General features: G+C 42.9%; 2 protein-coding genes across 2 annotated transcripts; both read right to left on the bottom strand.

Moving 5' to 3' along the window:
• Positions 1-690: 690 nt before the first annotated feature.
• LOC130687303 (ropporin-1-like protein) lies at positions 691-4858 on the bottom strand. Its single transcript, XM_057510463.2, has 4 exons — positions 4498-4858; positions 3867-3996; positions 2235-2528; positions 691-1053 (listed from the first exon to the last, which is right to left on the bottom strand). Exons 1-4 carry the CDS (start codon positions 4623-4625, stop codon positions 814-816), a joined length of 792 nt encoding a protein of 263 aa, XP_057366446.1. The 5' UTR covers positions 4626-4858; the 3' UTR covers positions 691-813.
• Positions 4859-5255: 397 nt separating this feature from the next.
• On the bottom strand, positions 5256-22268 carry LOC130687248 (protein O-mannosyl-transferase TMTC2-like). The gene is made up of 10 exons (XM_057510393.2): positions 21709-22268; positions 15893-16050; positions 14362-15218; positions 12390-13119; positions 10837-10951; positions 9825-9910; positions 7805-8055; positions 7148-7393; positions 6482-6745; positions 5256-6404 (listed from the first exon to the last, which is right to left on the bottom strand). The coding sequence occupies exons 1-10, from the start codon at positions 21798-21800 to the stop codon at positions 6171-6173; spliced, it is 3033 nt and encodes a 1010-aa protein (XP_057366376.1). The 5' UTR covers positions 21801-22268; the 3' UTR covers positions 5256-6170.
• Positions 22269-23826: the final 1558 nt, after the last annotated feature.

Here is a 23826-nt window from a genome sequence, read left to right on the forward strand (position 1 = left end):
CTTAAAGTTACAATCCTCGTCTAAAGCCGAAAGCGTTCTTTTTGATGTAAAGAAAATGGCGGACATCGAAGCTAGGGCCCAACAACATCGAATTGGTTCGCTTGTTGCTGCCGGATGTCCCATGACATTCTGAGTTGATCGGTTGACTCTTTATTTTTTTGTTCCCCCATTTTTTTTTTTTTTTTTTTGGAGAGGGATATATTCGTATCCGGCGTATGCCATCATAACAATGGCCTTTTATAACAATTCTGAGGCTCATGTGATGTGTCCGAGAAGATGGACATCCATGTCGGAAGAAAGGAGGGGGGTGGGAGATCTTTCTGGAAGGCAGAAAAATGTTGGTTGTACTTCTCTAGAGACACGAGGTATAAAGTTGACTGCCGCCATTATTCGTTTTCTTCTTCTTTTTTTGCGCTTTGCGGGATCTACTCCCGCGGACAACAAAGGAATGGGAAGGAGAAGATCATCATCATCGTCTCTAGTCTTGACTTTCGAGTTCCAGCTGTTTAGGGTTTTTACTGCAGACGGACGTGATGTGACTGTCAGCTGTTTTTCCTTTTATTCGTTCTAATGGGATGCAAACGTTCTCAATGCTCCCCCCACTTTGACGGGCCTTGTTATTGTTGATGAAAATGCTATTATCGTCGTTATTGAGAATGTGTGTATTTCTTTTCTCTTTAACATTTTGTCTACAATAATTGATTGTGTTTTATCGATTGATCCGTTTGCCGAATTGAAGTCGGGGCAAATTTCTTGTTGCGACGTTGCCGTGCTTAGTTAATTGGATTTTGGCGGGAGAAAAAGTTTTTGTCTTTAGTGTAGGGTCGGACAAAGGGCGGATTTGAGGTTGAATCGGTTGACGGTGCCATCTTGAAGTTGGGCGACGCGACCGGCGTATTCGACGACGGCTTCGATTTCCTCTTGGCCGATATCGCCGTCGATATTGGCCAGATAAGTGTACATCTCGATGAAAGTGTCGACGGGCAGCGAAGATCCGCCATCGTCGTCCGTTGTCAATATCGTGCACAACGTTTCCATAGTTTCCCCCAGGCTCTTTTATTTATTTAGTTGCGTGAACGGAAAGAACAAAAGAAAAATGAGCTTTTAAATATTTGATTTTTCAATATATCAGTAAGTTAGGAACGAGGCATACGTGTTCCACTTTGCTATGCCAATCCCGAATTCCTCTTTCTATATTGTTTTTTTTTTCTTCTATGTTCTATCCCTTTCTTTCGGTTGCATTGTCATCTTATGAGAGAAAGGGGAAGATCAATTCGTAACGGGGAAGACACGCGATCGTGACGTCCAGCCGTATCATTTTTTTTTTGTGCGTGGGTGGGCTACTAGAGCGTTAATTTTACATAGCACTTAACAAATTACGCGAATGTTTCCACTTTTCTTTGTCTTTTGTTTTTGTTTTATTACAAGAGGATGTTTCTCATCGTCCACGAGAAATGGATTGTGCTCGTTTAATTGTCGGGCATAATCGTCTTTGTTATTGCGCCACTAGAGTTGTTGATACGTCGGATTTCGCGTTGAGTGGGATCAATGATTTTGAGATTAACGTAAAATATCGATCGAAATAATTTTTAAACTGATTGATGGTATTTTGCATACTAAATTGTAACTTAACGCCGAGAAAAAAAAATTGACACTTGTTCTTTCTTGGAAAATGACTGGGGGGATTGAATTAAAAAAAACTGTTTTATTCTGCCTCATTAAACCACTAGGGTTGCTGCTGTCGTTGCCGAACGATGATTGGCGGCAGTGACAGGCCTTATATCCTTATCAAACCTAATGATGTAAATGGGGGGTGGAACGGGATCGAGTCTGTCGTTTCAGCCGATTCGGTTCACTTGCATTGACATGTTGAGTGATGGCGCGAGAAAAAAAGGAGAAGGATCTACTATTATACTGTTTTGCGTCCTCCATCTTCGTCTCTTTGCGTTCGTCGACGCTTGGGCTTTTCCCTATTTAATGAGGATGAATAATGGAGGGAGCCGTTGGACGTTGCTTGCGTTTGCTCTTGCCGTCTTGCCAGATAAAGGGCCGCTCGAATAGAAGATGGCCAGGGAATCGGGTAGCGAAGCTGCTGGGCCATTTGCCAACAAGTTTGAAATGGACGATGCGCAAACGTTTTTATAGAGTTCTCGGGCTTAGACGCTTTTTTTTTATGTAAGAGGGAATGACTATCTAAAAGCTAGAAGAGAAAAAAAAAAAGGAACTTTGTTTACATCGCCAAGTTGTCCGGCTGCCAGCGCCAAGAGTTTGTTCCAGTCGACGACGGTAGCTGGGTCGTAGTTGCGCGGCGGCTTGGCTCCGTTCGGTTGGCCGTCATTGTTGTCTCTGGTCTCTGCGTTTTCTTGGGTTTCTAAATCTTGTCCGTCGTTGAGCGGCGGCGTCGCTATGGAAACTAACTCGAGCAAGTCGTCCAAGCGTTGACGTTCCAAACCCAACGTTGTCCAAAGTTGGATAATGTCACCTAAATTGACATCGTCCGACGGTTGACCGCCACGACCGCCACTCAACTTTGTTTGTTTTTTTGTTTTTTTCAAATGGAGACATAAACAAATTTCAAAATGTTAAATCTAGTCAAACATCAATTTGCCAGTAACGTTAAAAAAATGCGCAAAAATAAAATGAAAGGAATTGTTTTTCGGGAGTGGGGGGGGAGTCGGCAGTTTAAAAAAAAAAGCGTCTGTACGTGCGGGCAAAATCTGGCAATACACGAAAGCGGAAAAGAGAAATGGAGGGGAGGTAAATTCTGGTTGTTTCGTCGTTTTCGGAAGCACCACAATTTAAGCCAATTGGGCAGCAATGGTCGAGAAAAAGGGACTTCGAAATCTTTTTCTTTTTTTAAGAGGATTGCGCCCAAAGTGAAGGCAAACCAACAGACAGAGTAGAACGTACTGTTGCTGTGCGGTCGGCTGAGAAAAATAAAAAGGAAAAACTTTTTTTTTTTTTCCCTTTTTTTGTGTCTTTCTTTGTGTCACGAAAGGATAGACGGCCATTATTCCTCGTTATGTTTTTTTTTGGGGGGGAGGGATTGAGATATTTTCATTCTTCTTAAATGTAACGTGTGTAGCAACATAGGGAAACCACACAAAAAGGAGGGAAACTTTTATTTTTAAAGGGATAAAAATTGCCTTCCTGCGAGACCACCAATCTTGTGGTCGGCCATTGAGCTGTCGCATCCGATAGCTTTTTCTTTCTTCTTCTTTTTTTTTGTTGTAAAAGTTCAATCAGTCTTGTCGAGTCCAGGCAATTCTCGTGTGTGTTACGTAGCGATGTGCAGCTACTGTAGTAGTTAGTAAGGAAATAAGAAAGACGAAGCCGCTTTGACTCCATATGTGCAGGGTAATAAATAAGTCTATCGGCTGGCCAGGACAAGTGATGTGGGGTTTGTGGCCGGCTTATTAGACAGTTTGGACGGACCGCTGGTGTTTTTGTTCTTTTTTTTTTCGGCTATTTTGTGAGAGAAAAGGAGATCCAAATGCGCCATTAGTTTCCAATTTGGTCAAAGAGATTGAAGAAAGAACAAGAAGGAGCTTTAACGACACCCAAAGCGCATTGTCCGTCTTTTTCCTAACGTTGTAAACTTTTTCTTTTCTCTTTTTCTTGAAGACGAACGGACCGGGAGGTTATCAGAGAAAATGGGAGACGGGGGAGGGTGGTCAAAGAGGCTCATTCAACGACAATTGCGGTCGTAAAGTTTGTTTTGTTTTTTTGCGTACGAAGGAAACGGAGTGGAAAGTAGGAAGAAGAAAAAAAGAGCTTAGGCGAAGCCTTTTCTTTTTTTTTTAAATCAGGATTTACATTTGATAAAAGTGTACTCGTGAATGCAGTCGATAGGCTTATATACGTACTTGCTTGTGAAGGAGTCTGAGCAGACCGACGGTGATTCCCGAATGATTGTCGAGGGACGTTACCTCCTCCCAGCGATCCTTATCTAGCGGCGCGGACCCGCGGGACAGAGCCCGGAAGTAATCCCTCGACCTGAAGTCCACACAATACATCAAGTCACAAGCATTACACGCATATTTTTTGTTTCGCTACATTTTGATGGTAAAGAAAATTGCAAACTTAATAGTTTAGTTTGTACACTTTCTATGGGATTGTATGTTTTGCTCGACCTCTTTCTGCTCTGATTTCAAAACCTACATCCATTGCGTATTTTTCTTTTCAGTTTGAGTCTTACAAGTGCTGTTGGTGACACATCAAAAGAGCGTCCTACTCGGATGTGGAATAGAGAAATGAAAGAAAAAGAGTTTTGAAAAGAAGCCGAGCATTTCCTGATACGCGTCACTGCTTTGAAAGGAAAGCTGGAAAAGGGATGACCGCTACATTGTTGCTTGTATGTTTCTAAAATACTTTTGATTTTTTTTTTTTTTTTAAAGAATTTAAAAGATTGTGGGCAGGAGCTTTCTGAGCCTATTTTCTAAACAAACCAAACTGTTTTCTGTCGATTTTTTTAAAACGAAATGTTTTGCTACTTGCCATTGAAGGAGATCGCGAGGATCCGTGCGGATGGCGGCTTTGGCGTACTCTTTGAGAATGCCGGGCAGTTCCGGCTTGAAGTTGGTCCAATTACCGATCTGATAGGCAGCACCGTTCAATCCGGGCATGTTTTTTCTTTCTTTCTTATCTCCTTTTATGTCGTCCCCTTTTTTTTTTATCCTCTTTTACCTTTTTTTTTTCGAGAGCTCTTTACTTCTCTGTGATGCTGGAACACACACACACACAAGTAATAGAACGTATGCACGAATTTGAAAAGGACAGACAAGGTGAAAGCCAACCTGGTTTTTTTTTTTATCCTTGTTCCTCTTTTAGCGAACGTAGCGTCTAACTCTTGGGCGTAGGGACGAATCCACAACATACGACGTCGATGGATGTTTGTGTTTGGCTTCGTTCGGTTGTCATGGCAACCGATGTGTGGTGCTACCGTGAGTCTTGTCCCGTATCAACCACACGACACGGAGGGGTGGAGTTTTGATTCCAATCAATACCTGGCCATTTTCATAGATGATGCGTTTCTTTTGTTTTCCCTTTTTCTCTGATACAGAAGGCCAGTCCCGTCTTGTTTTGCTTCGCGTTGATAAATGTTGATCTTTATTTCAATTTTTCATGTTTCGTTTTTGGAAACATTCACGTTTGACTTGAATTCTCTCGTCATCTTCGATGAATTGATGAAGGGGAAAATGAAAATAGTGTTAATAGAACAAGTAACCGCAGCTATCAGATATATATTTGTTCGTTCAACAGCCGATTTCTATTAATTTCACAACAGTGGGTTACACACACACAACCAGATGCGCACCGTGTTTTGCTCCAGTCTTTCTTTCGCAATTTGATTTTTTTTTTTTTTTTTTTTTTTGCAATTATACATTGATAATATCTATACAGGTTAACCCTTTCACGTTGGGTTTTACATATGGCAAGATTCCATGTTCAATCTTCATTTTTTTGTTTGCCTGATTTGCTGTAAATTGCATCCATTTGCGCTTGCGCCAGTTTGCCAACTCGGTCGCTGCTCTAAAACATTTGCCAAAAATCGTAAACACTTTGCATTCGTCATCACCGAGGGGAATGATGTCAGACAAGAAAACTTGAAAATTTTGCCAGCTGGTTGGATAGGAAACAATTGGGGTATGCGCAAGTTTTCGAGTGGGTTCGAGAGAACAAAACAATGGATAATGGAGGGATGGGCTATGTCGCAGTTGTTTGTGTGCGTCTTTATATTTTTCTAAAAAAAGAAAATCGCGACTCTTGCGAAAAATCGGTTCGTATTGTTCCTGAAACAATTGGATTCGAGAATGTCGTTACCGGTAATAACGAGGAGGAAAAAAAAGGCACGCAGCGGAGAAAGTGGGTGGGGGAAATGAATCAATTGGATGTCATTCATTATACAGATATATAGAGATCAGGCCTTTTCTTGTTTAAACAATGATTTAATCACTTTGAATGATTCGCATTTTTTTTTTGTCTATCATTCAATTAACATTCGCAAAAGGAGGATGGGGTTGTTTGTTTTTTTTCACGCGGGATATACAAACAGATAGCCGTGCAATAGAAACGAATATTTGCCATCATCTTTGTTTGTTTTTTTTTTTGTTTTTTTCTGATTGTCTGAATAACACTCTTTGAGCGAGGGCAATTCAAGCAAAACAGTATCACGATTCGGTCGTAGCTGTTGCCTGTTGCGGCGTTAGCGGACTGGAATTGTTGTTGACGTTGGGCTGGCTCTTGGATCTGCCGGCCACCAGCTGATGGAGTCGATTCAGATTGGTCAGCGTGATGCGATCGTTGGGCACCAACCGAAGGGCTAGTTGGTAATTGTCTTCAGCTTCGCGCCATTGGCCCTTGACGTGCAACAGGGCGCCCAGGTTTCGGTAGACGGTGACATCCTGTTGAAGACGGCCGTAATAATTAAAAAACAAATTTTATTCCATTTGAAATGAGAGGTGGCGAGGGATTCTCTTACGTCAGGTCTCAGCTGGACGGCTTTGCGATAAAAGAGCTCTGCTCTGTCGAGTTCTTTGACTTCTCTCAGTGTCGTTGCGGCGTTGAAAACGGCTTCGAAATCGGCCGGCGCCAGGTGGGCCGCCCGTACGAAAAATTCAGCCGCTTCACGCGGTCTTGAGGCTTCCAGCAGGAACTGACCGGTGAACATGTAGACGGCCGGATCGGTTGGAGCCATGAGCTGGGCCTGTCGAAAGAGTTGCTCGGCCTCGTCGTGACGACTGGCCTGCATGTACGCGCGCCAAAACAAATAATATAAAATAATAATGGAGGGGGGCTATACATTTCAATTCAATTTCCCCCGCCCCGCCTTTGGTTGTCTGTCGTGACAGTTCGTCTGAAAATATCGTGAAAAACTTTTTTTTTGTTGTTTTTTTCGTTCGGTCAGTTGCGTGTTTATCTTTTTGGCTTGTTTTTTTTTCCCCTTTTTTTTTGTGTGTGTGTGTGTGTGTGTGTGTTTGGGTATGGGTGGAGGAGGGAGAACCCCGTGACGTTTGGATGGATGAATAAATCAATACTCGATCATGGGGAGGGGTATAAAGTCAGCCGGAAGAAGGGGAGGGGGAATCGCGGTGTAACGGAGAAGGGAAGAAAAATCAGACTTGCAAACGAATCGAATTGCACTTACGTTTTTGGCCAGGAAACGGGCGTAGGTCAAATGAGCGGCGACTTGATCGGACCGGCTCGTTTGTAGGCCGTCGCTTCCGCTCGACGCTGTTTTCATTGTCCGCTTGTATTGTTGCCTCGCGTTCGCCTGTTGTTGCTCTATTGAATGCGATTCTTGGACTTGATCGACAGCCGCTTTGAACCATCGCTCGCTCTCCAAGTAATTGCCCACCGATTGATAGGCTTCCGCCAGCGAATGATACACCAACTGTTTTTTTTTTGTTTTTTTGTTTTTTTTAGAAAAATGAGAGAAAAGAATATTTATTAACATTTGTCGGTCCGGGGAGGTGATGATGGGATGGCGCGTAAAATAACGGGAAAGTGGCCATTTTTTTGTTGTTGTCAAGATCTTATATTGTATGCATTATGCACGAGTTTGGCCAAGCGTGAACGGAGGGCCTAGCGAGAGCAAACTGCTACCACGTCCAGTGCAGCTGGATTGATCGGCTAGCGGGAAAATTACTGACAAACCTTTTCCGCATTCATGCGCATGGATTTTGATGATGATGATGATGGCGGTCATCCGTTTTTATCGATCGGTGAACTCGTACGGTCGCATTTAAAAATTTTTTTTTTTTTTTTTCTAAAAATTACGTCATTGAAATGTGGGGGTGTTTACCTGGACTTGTTGAAGATTGGTGGGTGTACGCCGGATGGCTTGCTTGTAGAGTTGAATGGACGTTTCGGGATGGCCACTGGCCAGTTCGAGTTGGCCCCAACTGACGAGCGCTTGAATTTGACTGTGCCGGTGAGCTTGAGGATCTCTGACTCCCGATCCGTCCAACTGGGAGCAAGCGCTCAGCCAATGAACTGCTAGCTCGTGCTGGCCTTGCTGTTTGCTCAACAACAATCCCAAATTGAGATAGGCCGCTAGGTATATTGGGGGGAGCACGAGAAGAGAAGAAGAAGAAAGTTTTTGTTAGGCAAACATTCAAGACATTCTTCTCCATCTTTCTTTCTCTCTTTTCCACTTAAAGTAATACATAACAAGCGAAAAAGAAGAGTGCATCAGAGAAGTGCTTTTTATTTCTGCATGTTGTGCTTCGTGTGTGCAATCGCTTGTAGTAGTCGTAATACTGAGGGGAGTAAACAAACCATAACCATTAGGTGTTTCTTGAGGCTATTCAAAATGCTCTCCAAAGAAAAAATATGGGATCAAACTCTCTTCTATATTTTTCTTTGCATAGCTGCTCGAACGTGTTTTTAACTCTCTGCATACAAAAGCTCGGCATTCTCTCGGGTTTGTTGATAAAAAAAAAAATAAAGAAATCTCTCGTGTGTCTCGCCTTCTAGGTACAAGCGGCAAATCAGAAACGAGATGGAACAACAAAGAATCGGTTCTATGTTGTTTGATCTCTCGTGTTCTATAAGGCGTGGGAGAGATGATTGCGTTGTTTTGTTTGAAACTAAAATAACGGGGGAGGGGGGCCGAAAATCTATTGGGGATTACTAGCGAACGTTAGCGTGTTTTGCTATGGTCATTGATTGTAGTGTTCCCATTATCGAATAATCTTTTTATTTTTTATTTACTCGGCCCTTCTGCGATCCGCCATCGCTCACTCGTCCTATCCAGCGCGTACTCATCAATCGAATTATTGAACGAGTAAAAACAGCAAATGTATGTGTACGGTGTAGGCTTGTATCGTTGCTGGGAGGGGGGGCATTGCATCGTTTGACAAACAAAAGGGAACGCAGGGGGTGTTCAATACTACTCGTTTTCTCTCTCTACTAGTCGATGCTTGTTTCCCGTCATTTCTCGCCGTATACGGTAGATCAAAGATCAAACTCCACCCGTGTTTGGTTTGCTATTGCGGGATATCGTTATGTTGGGTAATGCCGGGGATCTCGTGTAAAACTCCATCGGGAAAAGGCACATCTTTTTTCCGATCGTGAAATGTTTGCCTTTTTTTTTTCTATCCTGCCGTCTCCAATTTCCGAATAAATTGGCATTCGGATCTTGTTGTAGTTGATTTATTTATTTCTTTTCCCCTCTCTGCTTCCTTCGCTATTCGTTCATGAGTATTCAGCCGTGCGTAATGGCTGGTATTTTTCCGTCGTTTGGTGCCCGCCTTATATAACTTGTCTCATTAAAGACACACGCGAAATGTGTAAAAGGGGAGCACCGACATCGCACGCTGTGCCTATTATGTACGTAATAAATCATGACCATCAGCAGCCGCGCGTCACCTCCTGATGCTCCTAACTTAACAAACGATGTAGTACAAGCAACTTGTATGTAAGGATAGGAAAGGCTCAGACTGGGGAAAAAAAAAGAAATGCTCATCGGGGTGAGTGTTTTTTTTTTTTTTTTTTTTTCTTCTTTGCTGATGGCCGCGACCAGTCAAGAAAACACGAGATCGATTATGGCTTGTCTGTGTAAGGTTTTGCCCATTTGCTCGAGTAGGGCCGTCAATTTTGACTCTTGTCTCTTTAATGTTAGCAGCGCCTAACTGTATGTATCAAACAAATGCGATTGTCTCTACGCACAAAATGTAATCAAGTATTGATAAATTGAAAAAAAGGGGGAGGGAAGAAGACTAAGAATGGGGAAATGGATGAAGAGAGAGAGAGAGAGAGAGAGAGAGAGAGAGGAGGGACGGGCCGATGGCAAGAGAAAAAACGCGGGACAATCGACTTACCCGCTAGATTGGGTCGATAATGGATGGACTGGAGGTAGCTGGACGATGCCTCTTGATGCCTCCCTTGGCTCTGCAGCAGTAGCGCCCTGTCACATCACATCAAAACGTCACACACACGAAAATGTTAGACAAGAGTTCCGAATAGGCATCACGTGAAAATAGCATTTGGGCGCTCGATTCGATTTTCTCTTTTGTTTTCGACGTCTTTTTATATTTTTGTCTCTTTGTCGTCACGGACTTTATTCGATGGCCGAAAATGCGTTGAATTTCAACGTCAAAAACTTGTGTGTGTGTGTGTTGATGGACAAACAAAAAAGATTCGATCGTTCCAAATAGGAAGAAAAGTCTTTGTCTTTTTTTTTATTATCTGATGCTTCCCCTCCCGGCCTTGTCAACTTTCTTAGACAACAGCTGAGCCAATATAAGGGACCTTTAGCCTCTGGACTGTTAGGTCTTTCATATAAAAGTATAGCAAGAATCCCAAGTCATGACAGCAACGAAAGATGGATCCTTGTTTCCCGTCTTCCATCTTTTTTTTTTCACGACCTTGTTCTCTCGTCTAAACTGTCGTGTCTTTTATTTTTATTTTCTTCTCCCGCTACAGCCAAAATGGATTGGGATGACGTCTGTTGATTGAGCTCGACCTCGCCTCCTCTTGACATTAGGGCGTCAGTGTATACGTGCGCGTCTGTACTATTCAACTAAGAGTTGGGATGGCAAAACAAAAGTTCGAGGTTTTGCTTTTCGATTTGGAACTTTGCGAAACATGCAAAGTCGTCGAGGGGCGTCCCAAAATTGAGATGACAGGGTTCTTTCTTTTTCTTTATTCATGAAATAATTAACTCTTGTTCTTCTTGTTTTGGTGCAGCCCCTTGTCAAATAAAAATGACGAGGCCACTGATAGGCTATGAGGGACGAAGGAAGATCATGTGCGGAATGTTTGAAAGCTTGAACAGTTCCTCGGAAAACAGATTCAATAATGAAATAGTCGGATTCTGTGCGCTTCACTTACAGATTGAAATGCGTCTCTGCCATGTTGGGTCGGTGCGCCAGGGCTTGGCGGTAGGCGTGTTCCGCCTCGGTTTGTCGCTGCTCCCTCGCCAAAATGGCCGCCAAATTCCCGTAAGCTGCACGTCCAAATTAAAAGATTATTGCTTTTTATTTTTCATTGATTCGTAATCGAGTATTAATCTATTACTTTACGTAATATGTTTAAAAATTAAACCAATCGAATGTTAAAAACAAACAAACAAGTGGTAGATAAAGAGGCTGTAACTTCAGGGTCGTGTAAAAACAAGCTGGAGGACTCTTAGGTGCGGGTACTACCAGTATAATTGCCGTACATCTTTCATTTGATGTCTTTGAGCTCCAAACTGGGCCAGTACCTTCTCTCTCCTCTCGTTCCCAAATGATATTTTTGGGTGGTCGGTTTTAATACGTCTGGAAAAAGGGGGAGGAAATAGCCCGAATGACGCATTTCCTTTCTTTTATTCTGCCCCATCTATACTTTGTCTGCTCCTTTTTTTTTTTTTTTTTTTTTTGCGCTATATACTCCTGTTCTGGTTGTGGTGGGTGTTTAATTGAAATTCCTTGCGCTGCTGGGCGAGGGCGTGCAGCCCCTCGTCTCTTGTTCTCGCGACTTCTCGTACAAGAGCCGTTCAATTCTTGGGGTAGAAAAGGGCACGACAGAGAGAGAGAGAGACGCTGCCATCTTTTTTCAACACAATGATGACCTCGTATGGCGCTGAATCCTTGTCTAGCTCGCTCAGTTTGTTGTTGATGGGATTGCGAGCTCATCCGTAGATGAGAAACTACATAATAAAACAGGCCAGCTTCGATGTAATTAAACGCCATTGTCTTGTTCGTCGCCATTCTCATTCCTCGCCTCCCCGTGCGCGATTCTTCCGCATTTTCTAGTTGAACGTGCAGTCGTCTCATTTTCTTCATAACCGAAAATTGCGCATTTTGTTTGTTTGTTTTTTATCTCTGGAAACAGCGCGCGTGCCTCTCGTCTTTTGTTCGCTACGACGCTTTCTGTTTTCCGAAATTTCGGCGCGGCTGGCCAGTGTTGATAATAAACAGGGAAACGGCTCGGGGGGGAGCGCTCGCTTGGGATAGTAATGGAATGATCCAAACAACAAATCTGTGTATGTGTGAGTGTGTGTGTGTGTGTGTGTATGTGTGTAACATTGCCAATTCAATCGAATTTTGGCTCTTTGTATTTAAAAAAAAAAAAAAAAAAAAAGGCAGAAGCTCCATTTTTTTTTTGGAGTTTACCCTTTTGTTGATTGGCCCTTTCCCCCTATCCTTTTTATTCTCCCCCCGTATATCGACTGATTTTTATCCAAGTTTTTACTACCCCAAAGGTCCTTTTTTTTGTATTCCGCATTGCCTTTTAAGTTCCTTCTGTTTTTATCGGTTTTTTCCTGCATAGTTTACGTAGTTGTTGTTTTTTTTTTTGGAGTTAACTTTTTTTTTTTTGATTACTTTTGACGGACCCAGTTTTCCTCCAAGCCTTTCATTAATTAGCGAAATCACACAACTTATAGGAAAAAGGGGAAGTACCTTTGGCGGGGTTGATGGGAATGCCGGAACGGTACAGTTGCTCCTCGCTGGACCAGTCGCCATTGCGCTGGAAGGTGCGCACCGACCACATGATTAACGTCGCACCGAAACACGTGGCTAACATTAAACGAATGAATTTTTCCCGTTTGATTGATCCGCATTTCTTGGATTGCGTGAGATCCATGGTCTTTTCCAGTCCGGCGCCGAGGAGGAGACAGAAGCCTATTGAAGGCATGTAGAGGACTCGTTCGGCCACGACGAAACCGACGTAGAAGAAAAGGTTAGTGGCGGGCAGGAACGGTAGGACGAGGAAGGAGAGGGCCGTTACGATCAGCTTTGTGTGTTTGCGGTGTCCGTCTTGTTGTTTCAATCGATTTAGCGTTTTGGTCACCAAAACGGCCAGTCCGGCGTAGAAAATGAAGGTGGCGACATTTCTGGCGTCGTTGAATCGTGTGACGGGCGAAATGGAGTCCATGGACCAGTCGAAACTGAGCCAGGCCGGCCACAGGAGCAAGCCGAAATTGAAGGCCGGTAGGTGAAGGAAGGTTAGGGTGCGGGTCAAGAGGGAGGCGTCGCGGGAGACGGGATTGTCGGCGGCGGCGAACCACGGCAGGGCCGTCGTGGACTCACCGCCCAGCATGTACATTCGAAGTCCCAGCTGGCCGGCCCAAACAGCCCCCAACAGGCTTAGATTTCTGTAGGCCATTGTTTTCTTGTTTTCGCCTCGCTCCTAATTCACGTGAAAAAGGAAATGCCCGAAAAATGTTAACACGATTGAAGATGTAATCAGTTCCGCGAATCAATTCTACTTTGGATGTGCGTTTGCGAGCGAGTGTTTATGTGTCCCCTCCCCCTCTCTTTTAATTATGTCGTGTTTTGCTTGCTCGATCATCGCGAACGGTTGCACTAAACGGGACAGGGCAAAACAGCCTTGAATTGAGCGACTCTTTGCGTTAAAGAATAACAACAACAGCGATAATAATAATGTTGAAATGACACAGTTGCACGGCTCCCTCCTATCTTTGTTTGCTCGCAAACTTGGATTCGATTAGCAACTTTCCACTCAATAAATCAGTGAGCGACTGTGTGCACGCGCGCTCACGCCACCAACAACAAAAAAAAAACACGGAGAAAAAGAAAAAGAGAAAATGCTGAAAGCGTGCGCAAGTGTTAGAAAAGAAAGGAAAAGGAAAAAAAAAAAGAAGGAAGTTTAGGTCCGACGTGGCAGCTAGAAACAGCAGCTCTAAAGCAAACAACTACTTTTTATCCTCTCTGTTGAATCCTTGATGAGGACGAAGTAGTTTTCCGAGTTAACGCGAGATCGATTCGCTCCTCACGCCAATGCCTCCGCAGTTCAGCCTTCACCCAACACCCCCCCCCCTCGTTGTTTGTTTCTTTTCCAATCAGTTTGAAAGCATTTATTTTCATCGTCATTTGGTTTTTACCCTCGCCCGTTTTCATCAAATGAATATAGCCAAGCTCTTTGTGATTTGTTTTGATTACATTCACGGCGTGGCTCGAACCTGCGTCAAAGAGCGTGAAAAGCCCACCGCCCCCTCCCTTTTTTTAAACGCCGATCGGTTTTTGTTTTCTTCCTTTCTGTGAATTAGTTTTGAAAAAAAAAAAAGGAGCTTTGCAAACTTGGTTATTTAATAATAAATAACAAGAGTATCAAAACGGATGCTTCCTTTTGTTATCTTCTGCTCGTCAATCTAGAACTTCCTAGAAGCGACCTACTTATTTTTGATTTTCTTCAAACTACTTGATCTATATGTTTTTTTTTGGGGGGGGGGGGGGGGGATTCGGCGAACGGTCTAACAAAAAGTCTCATCTTGCGTGGATGTAATCATTACATGTGAGTTTATTGATGTGAAATAACTGGGAAACGCGGATGTCGTTGCCGTGTTACTATAGCGGACGCAATCAATGACAGATGGTTCAGGGTCTCTCTTTTTTCTTTTTCTTTTTTTACCTGAACAAGATGACGATTGTTGCGATCGCTCGACTGACGGTTGCTAGGAAGTTGACGACGAGACGGGCCGACTTGAAAATGCTGGGTGAGCTCCATGACGGCGCATAAGGGGATGGCCACCATGCCCGTCTCTTTCCATAAGATAGCCAAGGCCGCGGCTGCGAGCGACGTCCAAAGATAGGCGCAACAGCCGAAGCTTTTTTTGATTTGCGGCTCATCTTTTTTCGTCTTCTTTTTGTCGTTGGAACGCCATCTGTTCCCCGACAATTCGTCGTCGTCTGGTTGATGATGACGACCGTGTTGTTGGTCACGTTTGTGGACGTTATTAGACGCGGACGTTGGCGACGTGACTCGATATTGGATTTTCTTGAGGGGATGCGACCAGCAGCAACAGATGGTGACCCGGCGGATGAATAGTGACAACGGGCTTTGTCGACGCTGGAAAGGATTCCGGCGCGCTCGAGTCGATTCTATCAAAGGCTCGATTCGCTTTCGTTTCTTGCCTTGCCTTTCTTCGTCCTCTTCTTCTTCGTTTTCTTGTTGTTGCCGATCTTCTTTTGTGTTGGACGTGGCTTCTTTATTTTCTTGATATCTACGTCGTCGACGACGTCCTCGGGCTTTCAGATGAGCCCGATAGGCCAATAGGGCGACGAGCGTGTGGAGCGCTGCTCCCAATTCCGCACGTCCGACGATCGAAGCCACGGCTTCGCAGTGGATGGGATGGACGGCGAATGCTAAACTGACGATCCAGCGGACCCACCGACGTCGGATGATGGGCTGCACTAACAATGTCAGGCACAGCGTCACCAACGAGTGCAGCACGATGTTAACAATGTGATAGCTTTTCGGGTTCAATCCTATTTCGATGGGTTAAAAAAAAAAAAAAAAAAAAAGAAAAATGGTTTTCAATTTTTCCTTCTGTCTGGGTTCGATTGACTCTTTAGCTATTTTCCATTTTTCGTTATGTTTGATCGCGTTTCTATTTGAAATTGTTTGTGTGTGTGTGTGTGTGTGTATGTGTCTCACTCGTTGTTGTCCGTTGGATTTTGAATGTTTGATAAGAGATCTTCCGTTAAACGTGGTCGTGTAGAGGGAACAGAATCGGACTGTGTGTGGTGGGTTGATTCAATCATTCATGCGAGTCGCTGTCGGGATTGGACCGTGCAACACGGCGCCCAGCAAATCGTTGCGTTTTTCACGTAATTGAAACGTAAGGATTGCGTCGTGATGGAGGGCGATGCTAATCTTCCCTGTCCCACGCTCACAACATTTTTATATGCGGGTATTATGTCGTAATCGCACCGCTTGGTCATTCGAGTTGCGTGTCGTGACCAAACGAACGATTAAGACTAATAAAAAAAAAAAGCAAACGGTGGGGGGTAAAGAAAGTTGTACCGAACTTCTTTTTGACGATCAAAGAATAACGAAAAGAAAATGGAACGTGAAAATGGGAAAGTATTTTTGAAAGTTGGCGTGTCGTTTGAAAACGGTCGTCGTTGTTTGATTTTTTTTTTTTTTGTGTGTGTTTTACCTGACCACGAGTAGTTGAGACGAAAAGAGAGGACGCAGAGAGGACGCCAAGACTGATGCGATCCGGCGTGATCCAGCGGCGTACCCCAAAAGTCGTGACGCCACAAATCCAGCCAAGACGAAGACGGTCGTAGATCCTCGTTGCTGACGATGGCTCGACTAGAGAGAGGGAAATAAAAAAAAACATGGGAAAATATATATATATATATATACAAATGTATAACGTCATCATTTGCGCTGTCTTTAACAAGGGCTGTATAGAAGTCGCGTCGTAACACGACTCGCTATTGCTACTTTACGCCGTGTATTGTACACACGATAGGCAATCGGGACTCTTTTGTCCCGCCCGTTTTTTTACGATCTCGCCGTCGTAAAAAATAAAAGTGTACTAAAGGTATCCCCCCCTTGTATTTATGGTACGTACCTTATTATGAAAGTATACAGTCGAGCAATAACTTCTTCTTTTCAAGAATAATCTTTTTGCTTCTTTATATACGCGCCTATTAAACGTTGGCCCCCCCTCTACGTCTCGAAGGAAATCCGACCAATCGCGATTGCGTTTTGACGTCAGCTTTTATTTTATTTATTATTTTTTTTTTTGTGAGATGGGATGCTTGTTAAAATGTCACGCGTTTATTCCTAACAAGAAGTAAACATTTTCTTTTTCTGCCTTTGTTTTGTAAAACTTGGATTCGAATCGTCAATGTCCTTTGCCCTATCCGAAATTGACGGCAATGTCTTGTTTGATGTGCGAGGCCCTGCTGGCAATGTCTATACTAACGAGGGTTTTTTATGCCATTTTTCTTCTTAAGGGAAGGCCCCCTATAATTCAAATTTCTTTTTTTCTTTTTTTTTTTCATTGCATTTTGAACTTAAAAAAAAAAGGGGGGGGGGTACTCATTGAAACTGAAAAGCCGGTGATTGCAATCACGCAAGAGTAAGGGCGGGGATCGATCGATATGTCTCTCTGGTTTGTATTGGCTTTGATAAATTCTAATTAACGGAGAGCTTGTACAGACAATATACACCGCTCAAAGAAAGGGGCGTGGGGGGATGGGGGGGGAGGGGAGAAAGGCAGCTCTTGGATGACCCAATACGTTTTAAATGCTCTCTTATTCTTTATACTACCAGCGGTGAGCTTTGGGTTTTTACTGCTGTGTAAGGAAGGGATTTACCCAATCTTGTTTTTAATGGCGTCCCCATAGAACTTTGCGATCAGACCAGCAGACGCCACCCGTTTTCTCTTACAACGTTTGCACAGAGAGAGAGAGAGAGAAGTGACGTCTGCGTTGAGAGGGGGGGGGGGGGAGCTTTAACAACGTCGACTGGCAGCCCCTATCTTTTTCGCGTAGTGGCTTAATGCGCTTTGGCTAGCGGGAGATAAATCGAGCAGGAAACTGGGCTGTTTGAGTTTGATCGTATAACAGACTTGTCCCTTTTATTATTCCCCTCCCTTCTAACCGAACAAATCCGAAAACTCTGCGCTCCCTACCGAAGGCACCCGACGGCCGAAACGAAAACAAAAGCGGTGCCATTGTACGGGGGAAATGAGGGGAAAACGTAACAGGGGAGATCTCTTAAAAAAAAAAAAAAAAAAAAAAAAAAAAAAAAAACGAGAGTGTATCTTTTTGATGTACTGTATATTCTAGAAAATTGATGGTGACTCACGGCGTCGTCGGTGCGTTGGTGGGTGGGGAACGCGAGGGGGTTGGGGGGAAGTCCACGAAAGGAAATTCAAAACTACGAAAGAGCCAATTTAGACAATTTTTTGTTAAATGCTAGGCTGCCTTGTACGTGCTTCCATTAACTTGTAATCATTTATAGCCAATCTGGAAATTGTTTCGTCAGCTGTTGAAGCTTCTTCGTTCGATTATTGAACGCGTCATCTGTTGAATGGACGGAGCGCATCGGCTGAGGTTCGGAAAAGAAGGGGGGAAAAAAAGACAATTAAAGTATCGATTGATTGGCTGATTCGCTTGTCGGTCCGTTTCATTTTCCTACTTTAATTTGATGGTAAAAATTGTTTTCGAAAGTGAGCTAGGATTTCTTCATGTTTCCTCCAGTTCGAATGCGCTGTGTGTTCTTTAACCCTCTCTGCGATAGTTCAGTTGCGCATAACTAATCGGATATTGGGCTGATATTAATACCACTCCACCGGCAAGATGATGAGCCGCTTCCATCACACGCATATCGTTCCCCCCCCCCCCCCCCCCCCTTTTTTTCCTGTTTTTATTATTTTTTTTTTTTCTCTCCTCTTTCGACGAAAATCTCCTGGGTGACAGTGGCATTCGCAGTAGAAGGTGGGGAGTTTCCTGAGTTCCGTTGAAATTGAATTTGGCGGCAGTGGGACGGGTCCCACCAGCCGGCGCGAAACTCTAATCAAATTGATATTGGATCTCTTATCTCTCCTCTCTTCGCCTCAACTCTCCCTTTCTGTCTAGTTCGTCGTCTTCTGCTTTGGCGCGTAATATCCAAACATTTAAATTGAAAGGAAGAAGAAGAAAGAGAAAAAAAAAGATCAGATATTTTATTTGGAGGTATTCACAATATGCATTGAATCTCGTATTGTGTACACCTACTGGAGGGGAACGATTCCGACGATGGCATCATACGAGACGATCAAAATAACTGTTATATGTAGATATTTAGAAGGAGAAGACATGTCGTCATAAAGGCACCCCAATCTCTTTTCATATTGGCTGACTGCTGTTGTCGGAGGTACAACAGCTTTATTTTTTTTTTTTCTTTTCTGTTGTTTCCTCTTTTATTAGTTTATTTTAGAGGAAGGAAAGAGAGATTGGAAAAATGGTTGATTTTATTTATAGTCGCATTTTAAGAAGAAGTCTGTGCCGTTTTAAAGGAAACTTTGAAATTGAAAGAACTGCACGCCAAAATCAATAGCTTCTCGCAGAGTGACAAGGAAAAATAAAATAAAGCCAACAAAGTTTTTTTCTGCCCTTTCTATTTCCCCCTTTTTTTTTTTCGTGACATCTTTCCTTGCGTCGTTCAATTCCCAATCGTTCGGCGCAAAAAAAAAAAAAAAAAAAAAAAATGGGGGGGAAACCTGACAAGCGGCAACGTTCACCATCACCTGTCCTCTTTTAATCAGTATCCGTCTTTATTAACATGTGCGGAAGGAGAGGGGGGGAGTGAACAAAGAAAAGTCTCGTTTCTCGTTCAATCTAAACATAACAACCGCTTCGTTTGCGAAAATCCAATCAAAACGAGGAAGGATCGTTCGCTTCCTTATTTTTTTTTTTTTTTTTTTTTTTATGAGGAAAAGCCATTTTACGATTTTTTTTTTTTTTTTTTTTTTTTTAATATTCGTTGGCTCGTATGTAGGCGTTTTAATTTATGGAGCGCGATATAGGATCGTGACTGTCAGTAGTTAAATCCGCGGAGAAAAGAGGCTGAACACTGTGTGGTTCTATAAGACTTTCGGCCGAGCTATACATAATGACGCAGCAAGTTGTTTCTCTCTCTCTCTCTCTCTCTCTTCCTTCTTTCCGTATAAATGTATGTGCGCGTTCACATTATATACAGGAGAAAAAAAAAAAAAAAAAAAAAAAAAAGCCGACGGGGCCCAGGCCGGATATTGAATGCTTTCCTGTAGGTTGTTGTGAGTCTGTACGGCCGTAAAGTAGATGAAAGACCTCTATACTATGCACACACACAAGCATGTGTCTGTAGAGAGAGGCCTGTAGCTTAGGCGACCTCATATACATCTGATGCTGTATATATCTAAATTGTGGTTCGACGTCCGCTTTTTTTTTTTTTTTTTTTCTCTTCTTCTTCTTGTTGGATAAAAACTCGCTCACGGCTGGCGGCCAGGGATTCAATTGATTTTGTTGTTTCCCCATTTCCTCTCCTCATCTATTTATTTTTTTTTTTTTCCCTTCTGGGTTTGTACGTAGCGGCCCTGGATAGAAATCATTTTTGTTTTTCTTTTTAGACAGACGAAGAGCGGGTGGGGGGGAGTTCGTTAAACGTGTGTCAGAGCCATGCATGTTGTGACGTCATTGGACCTGTCACTCGCACGTCTCCTCTCAATTCTACGTGTACGATTTTTTTTTTTCTTTTTGGGTAAGGTTTTCCCTTTTTTTTTATATTCCTCCCCATTTCCTGAGTTTGACTTGTTGGAGAGTATGAAGGAGTTGGTTCCCCCCTGAGAATCTCGTCGGCGAGGAAAGAATTTCCGTTTGTGTGTGTGTGTGTGTGTGTAACAGGGTCCGTCGCGGTCCCGCTTCGTCCGAGCTGCATTTGATTTATTTAGTGGGCAACTCTGGCGTCTTTACAGAGCTGTCAACATTCATATACTATGTACCAGGAAAGAAAAAGAGAGATGCAGTTTGGCTTTCTTTTTTTTTCTTTTAAAATTCCCTTTTTTTTTGTTTTTTTTCGTGTTTATTCATTTGACGCAACGCGCGACAGATGAGAGGAGATGGCCGGAAAAAAAAAAGTCTAAAAGGGGGAAAACAAAAATTCGCAGCTGAAAATGTTTGGAAACATGGAATAGGTGTCGTGAACAGATGGAGCGTGTGGAGTGCCGAGTGAATAACGCCTAAAGAGGCGCGGGATCGGTACGCATCCATCCGCGCGTATTTATTTAGAAAAGAAAAAAAAAAAAAATGAATCTTGCGGTACAAGCGTGTGCGTTATAGTCGGTTTACGCTAACGACCCGAATGGTTTTTTTATGAAGTGTGTTGATTGAAACGAAACTGTCCCCAAACCGACGAAATAGCGGGACCTGGACGCAATAATAACGTAGAACTAGAGATCCTATATTTAGACTGCGCAAACATGATAGAGATTCCCCGTCTGTTTTCGAATTGCAATCACCCATTTCCCTTTTCTTTTTTTCTTTCGTTTTATTTAATGTTAAAAGATGGAGTGCATTAAAAAAGGTAGTTTTAGTCAATCAAAACGAGCTCGGCTTGGTTTTTAATTCAGTATGTACATTTGGATGCAGACAGATGTGTACGCACGTCTATCTAATCCAGATATATGTGCGTATATATATATAGATCTACTCTCAGTTCAGGATATCTTTTTGCTTGGTGAATCAGATGAAAGTCCCGCAATGTTTATCAAATCTAGAACAACAGCATTTTTTTTTTTTTTTTTTTTTTTTTTTTTGCTTCGCTTTTTTATTTTTTTATTTTCTGGCCAGACGAATCAATTCGTGTTGTCTGAGCGCTCTTGTTTTTCCCTTTCGGTCGTGAGCTCAAAAGTCCTCTTTGTTGTTGTTATCTGCGGGATTGTGTTTTTCTCTTACGTTTCGTTATCTCTCTTTCTCGTCGGACTTTGTCTTTGTTGTCAGAGACGCAATCCTCGAGGCACTGACGTAGTGACTTGCACACACATTGAAGTCTCAACTTTTTAGACCGGGAAAAGTATTCGCGTGTAAAAACCAACTGGCCAGTCGATCAATTTGTTAGTTTTTGTTCCCCCCATGACGACGACATGGGCCGTGAGATTGAGAACTACACCAGGTGCTTGGCTCGGCCTACACAAACTTTCCCCCCATACGATATTCGCTACGTAAGAAATCAATCGAGTGTTCATTGAAAAAACAAGACTACGGAAGATATTTTGAAATAAGGCCGTCACGATAGAACTTTTCTCTTTCAAAAAATAGAAAATGAAATATTCTTCTCTTCGCTAGCTGCATCGAACATTGTCGCAAAGATACCCTGCCCAAAAAAAGTTTGTCATCGAACATTGGTAGGGAAGAAAGTCTTGACGTTGTGGAGGGAAGTAAAAAAAAAAAAAAAAAAAAAAAAATGGGGAAAGATGTCGGCGACAGCAACACCCACCTGTCGTCGTAGACGAAATCGCCTTGCCACGTGTTGGCGAAGAGCAAGGCGGCAACTAGGCAGCACACGAAGCCAGAAATGTTGGCCTCCATTTTTTTGCCCGCCTCGTTCCCAACTAGGAACTCACTTTGTATGTTTTCAACTGCCTTCGGGATTTGCTCCCACCGGCCGTTTGTTTTGTAATCACTGTCCTCTCTTTCTCTCTTGGCTCTCTTTTACTGTTTGCGCGTACTCTTTTACAACAGTAGCCTTTCAAGGTTGTAGGCAATGAAATGCATCCGCGCTGGATCGCCGTTTTCCAGCGGTGATTTCAGGATTCGTTTTCACTTTGATCTGATTTAATCGTTTGTTTTCCTGGGCATTTGATTGTCAATCAGGACGCACACAGAGACGCACTTGACCAATTGCAAATCCAGCGCATGGGATGGCGACTGGATCCTGCGATAGTGGAGGATCGACTGAAGTCGTCCAGGATAAAAAGTCTGGATTTAAACGCACACACACACAAAAAAAAACAAAAAAAAAACAAAAAAAAAAAAGGTGGGGCGAAGGGAGTGGAGGGGGGGAGACTTGGGGGTGTGCGGAGTGCGCGCTACCCTCCAGCCGACTGTCTGTCGGTTGATCGTCGAGCAGAGTAGTAATGGCACTGCCACTCGTCCCGCTCGTATTTTCTGATGGCTCGATGCGGCAACGTCGCTTTTTGGCGGCTCTTAGCAAAAAAAAAAAAAAAAAAACACGAAATAGACGGAGCCGGACGCGGCCACCACGACACTGGCAAGGACGTTAGCGATACACCAGGACGGGAATGGAGAACAGCTTGTAACACATGTGAATGCGCACGACTGAATTTTAGATGCTTAATGCTGGCCTCCTGCTGCTCTATTTCCGGGGGGGATTGAAACACTTGCAAAGCCCTTGCCGTTAATCTTTGAAAAGAAACATACACACACACACACACACGAAAAAAAAAAAAAATTTACAATAAGGTCCATCAGATATGTATGAGTGTTATATAGGGGGAAGAAGGGAAGGGGTCTGTTGCTGGCACAACATGACTTGTGAATTTGATTTGAATTTTTGATGAAGTTTTTCTTTTTCTTTTTTAACACCATTTGAACGAGAGGCTCCTCCTACTTTGACGATGTCATTGCGCACTGGTGTGCCGCCTCTCACGAGTTTTCAAGTGTCACATTTATCGTTTTTTTTTTTTGTTTTTTTTTTGTTTTATCCGCTAAAGCGCCTCTTCGCTGCGAGAGAGAAAGAGAAACAAAACATAGGAGTGAAATAAAGAACGCGAAAAGTCAGACAGACAAAACTGTCACTGGTTTCATAATGTCTGGAAATTTTTTTTTATTTTTTTTTTTTTTTTGCTGGCCAAGTAAAGAAAGATTAGTAGGACGAGACGACAGTAATACTATCGCCCAGCTGCGAGTTTTTCTTTTGTTTCTACTGCTTTATCTCGCGCCGTGCACACGCTGTTGTTGTTTTTTTTTTCTCCCCCGTACGTGAAACTTGTGCACACTGTCTCTTTTTTTTTTTTTTTTTTTTTTTTTTGCTATTTCATTACGTTTTTATCTTTTGCAGAAGCTCAGTTGATTCATTTTGCTATTCGACCGAGAGTGCGTAGGTGCTAATTGCGTAACTTTTTATTATTATTTTTAAAAAAAGCAGAAAGATCTATTCGCCATGCAGTTGTAAAAACGTTTTTATTTCGCAATGTTATGAGTGCATTTTTCAAAAGTAAAAGTATCATGGCAAAAAAAAACAAAAAACAGAAAGTAGAACAAGAAGCAGAGGCGGGGAAAAAAGTCAAGTGACGCCCTGCCCATTAAAAAGTGAAGTTGAGAAGGCAACTTGAGAGGTCTTGCAACTAATCAACTCTCCTTCCTTTTTTCCTCCCTTCTCTTTTATTCAGTTTTTTTTTTTTTTTTTTCAGTATATATTTTTTTTCCTTTTACGAAACGAGTTGAATTGAAACCAATGCACGTTCCAGGAAAAACCACCATTAGCTGTTCAATGGTACTATATATCTACTCAGTATATATGCTGCCATACGAGTCTGTTTTCTTTCTTTAAAGTAGACGTGCTTGTCCACGGGTCTTTGCTCGTTCAACGACC

This window comes from Daphnia carinata, chromosome 4, assembly GCF_022539665.2.
Source record: "Daphnia carinata strain CSIRO-1 chromosome 4, CSIRO_AGI_Dcar_HiC_V3, whole genome shotgun sequence".
NCBI lineage: Eukaryota > Metazoa > Arthropoda > Branchiopoda > Diplostraca > Daphniidae > Daphnia > Daphnia carinata.

Bases quoted from the DNA above. Each gene is read 5' to 3' on its own strand.
- LOC130687303 (XM_057510463.2), bottom strand. From the start codon at position 4,625: ATGCCCGGATTGAACGGTGCTGCCTATCAGATCGGTAATTGGACCAAC. The intron at 2,529-3,866 runs GTACGTATATAA...AAACAAACAAAG, and splicing joins TCAGACTCCTTCACAAGCAA to TTGAGTGGCGGTCGTGGCGG. The intron at 1,054-2,234 runs GTAAACAAAGTT...AATAAATAAAAG, and splicing joins CAGCCGGACAACTTGGCGAT to AGCCTGGGGGAAACTATGGA.
- LOC130687248 (XM_057510393.2), bottom strand. From the start codon at position 21,800: ATGGAGGCCAACATTTCTGGCTTCGTGTGCTGCCTAGTTGCCGCCTTG. The intron at 15,219-15,892 runs GTAAAACACACA...CCATCGAAATAG, and splicing joins TCTCAACTACTCGTGGTCAG to GATTGAACCCGAAAAGCTAT. The intron at 10,952-12,389 runs GTACTTCCCCTT...TTGGACGTGCAG, and splicing joins TCCCATCAACCCCGCCAAAG to CTTACGGGAATTTGGCGGCC.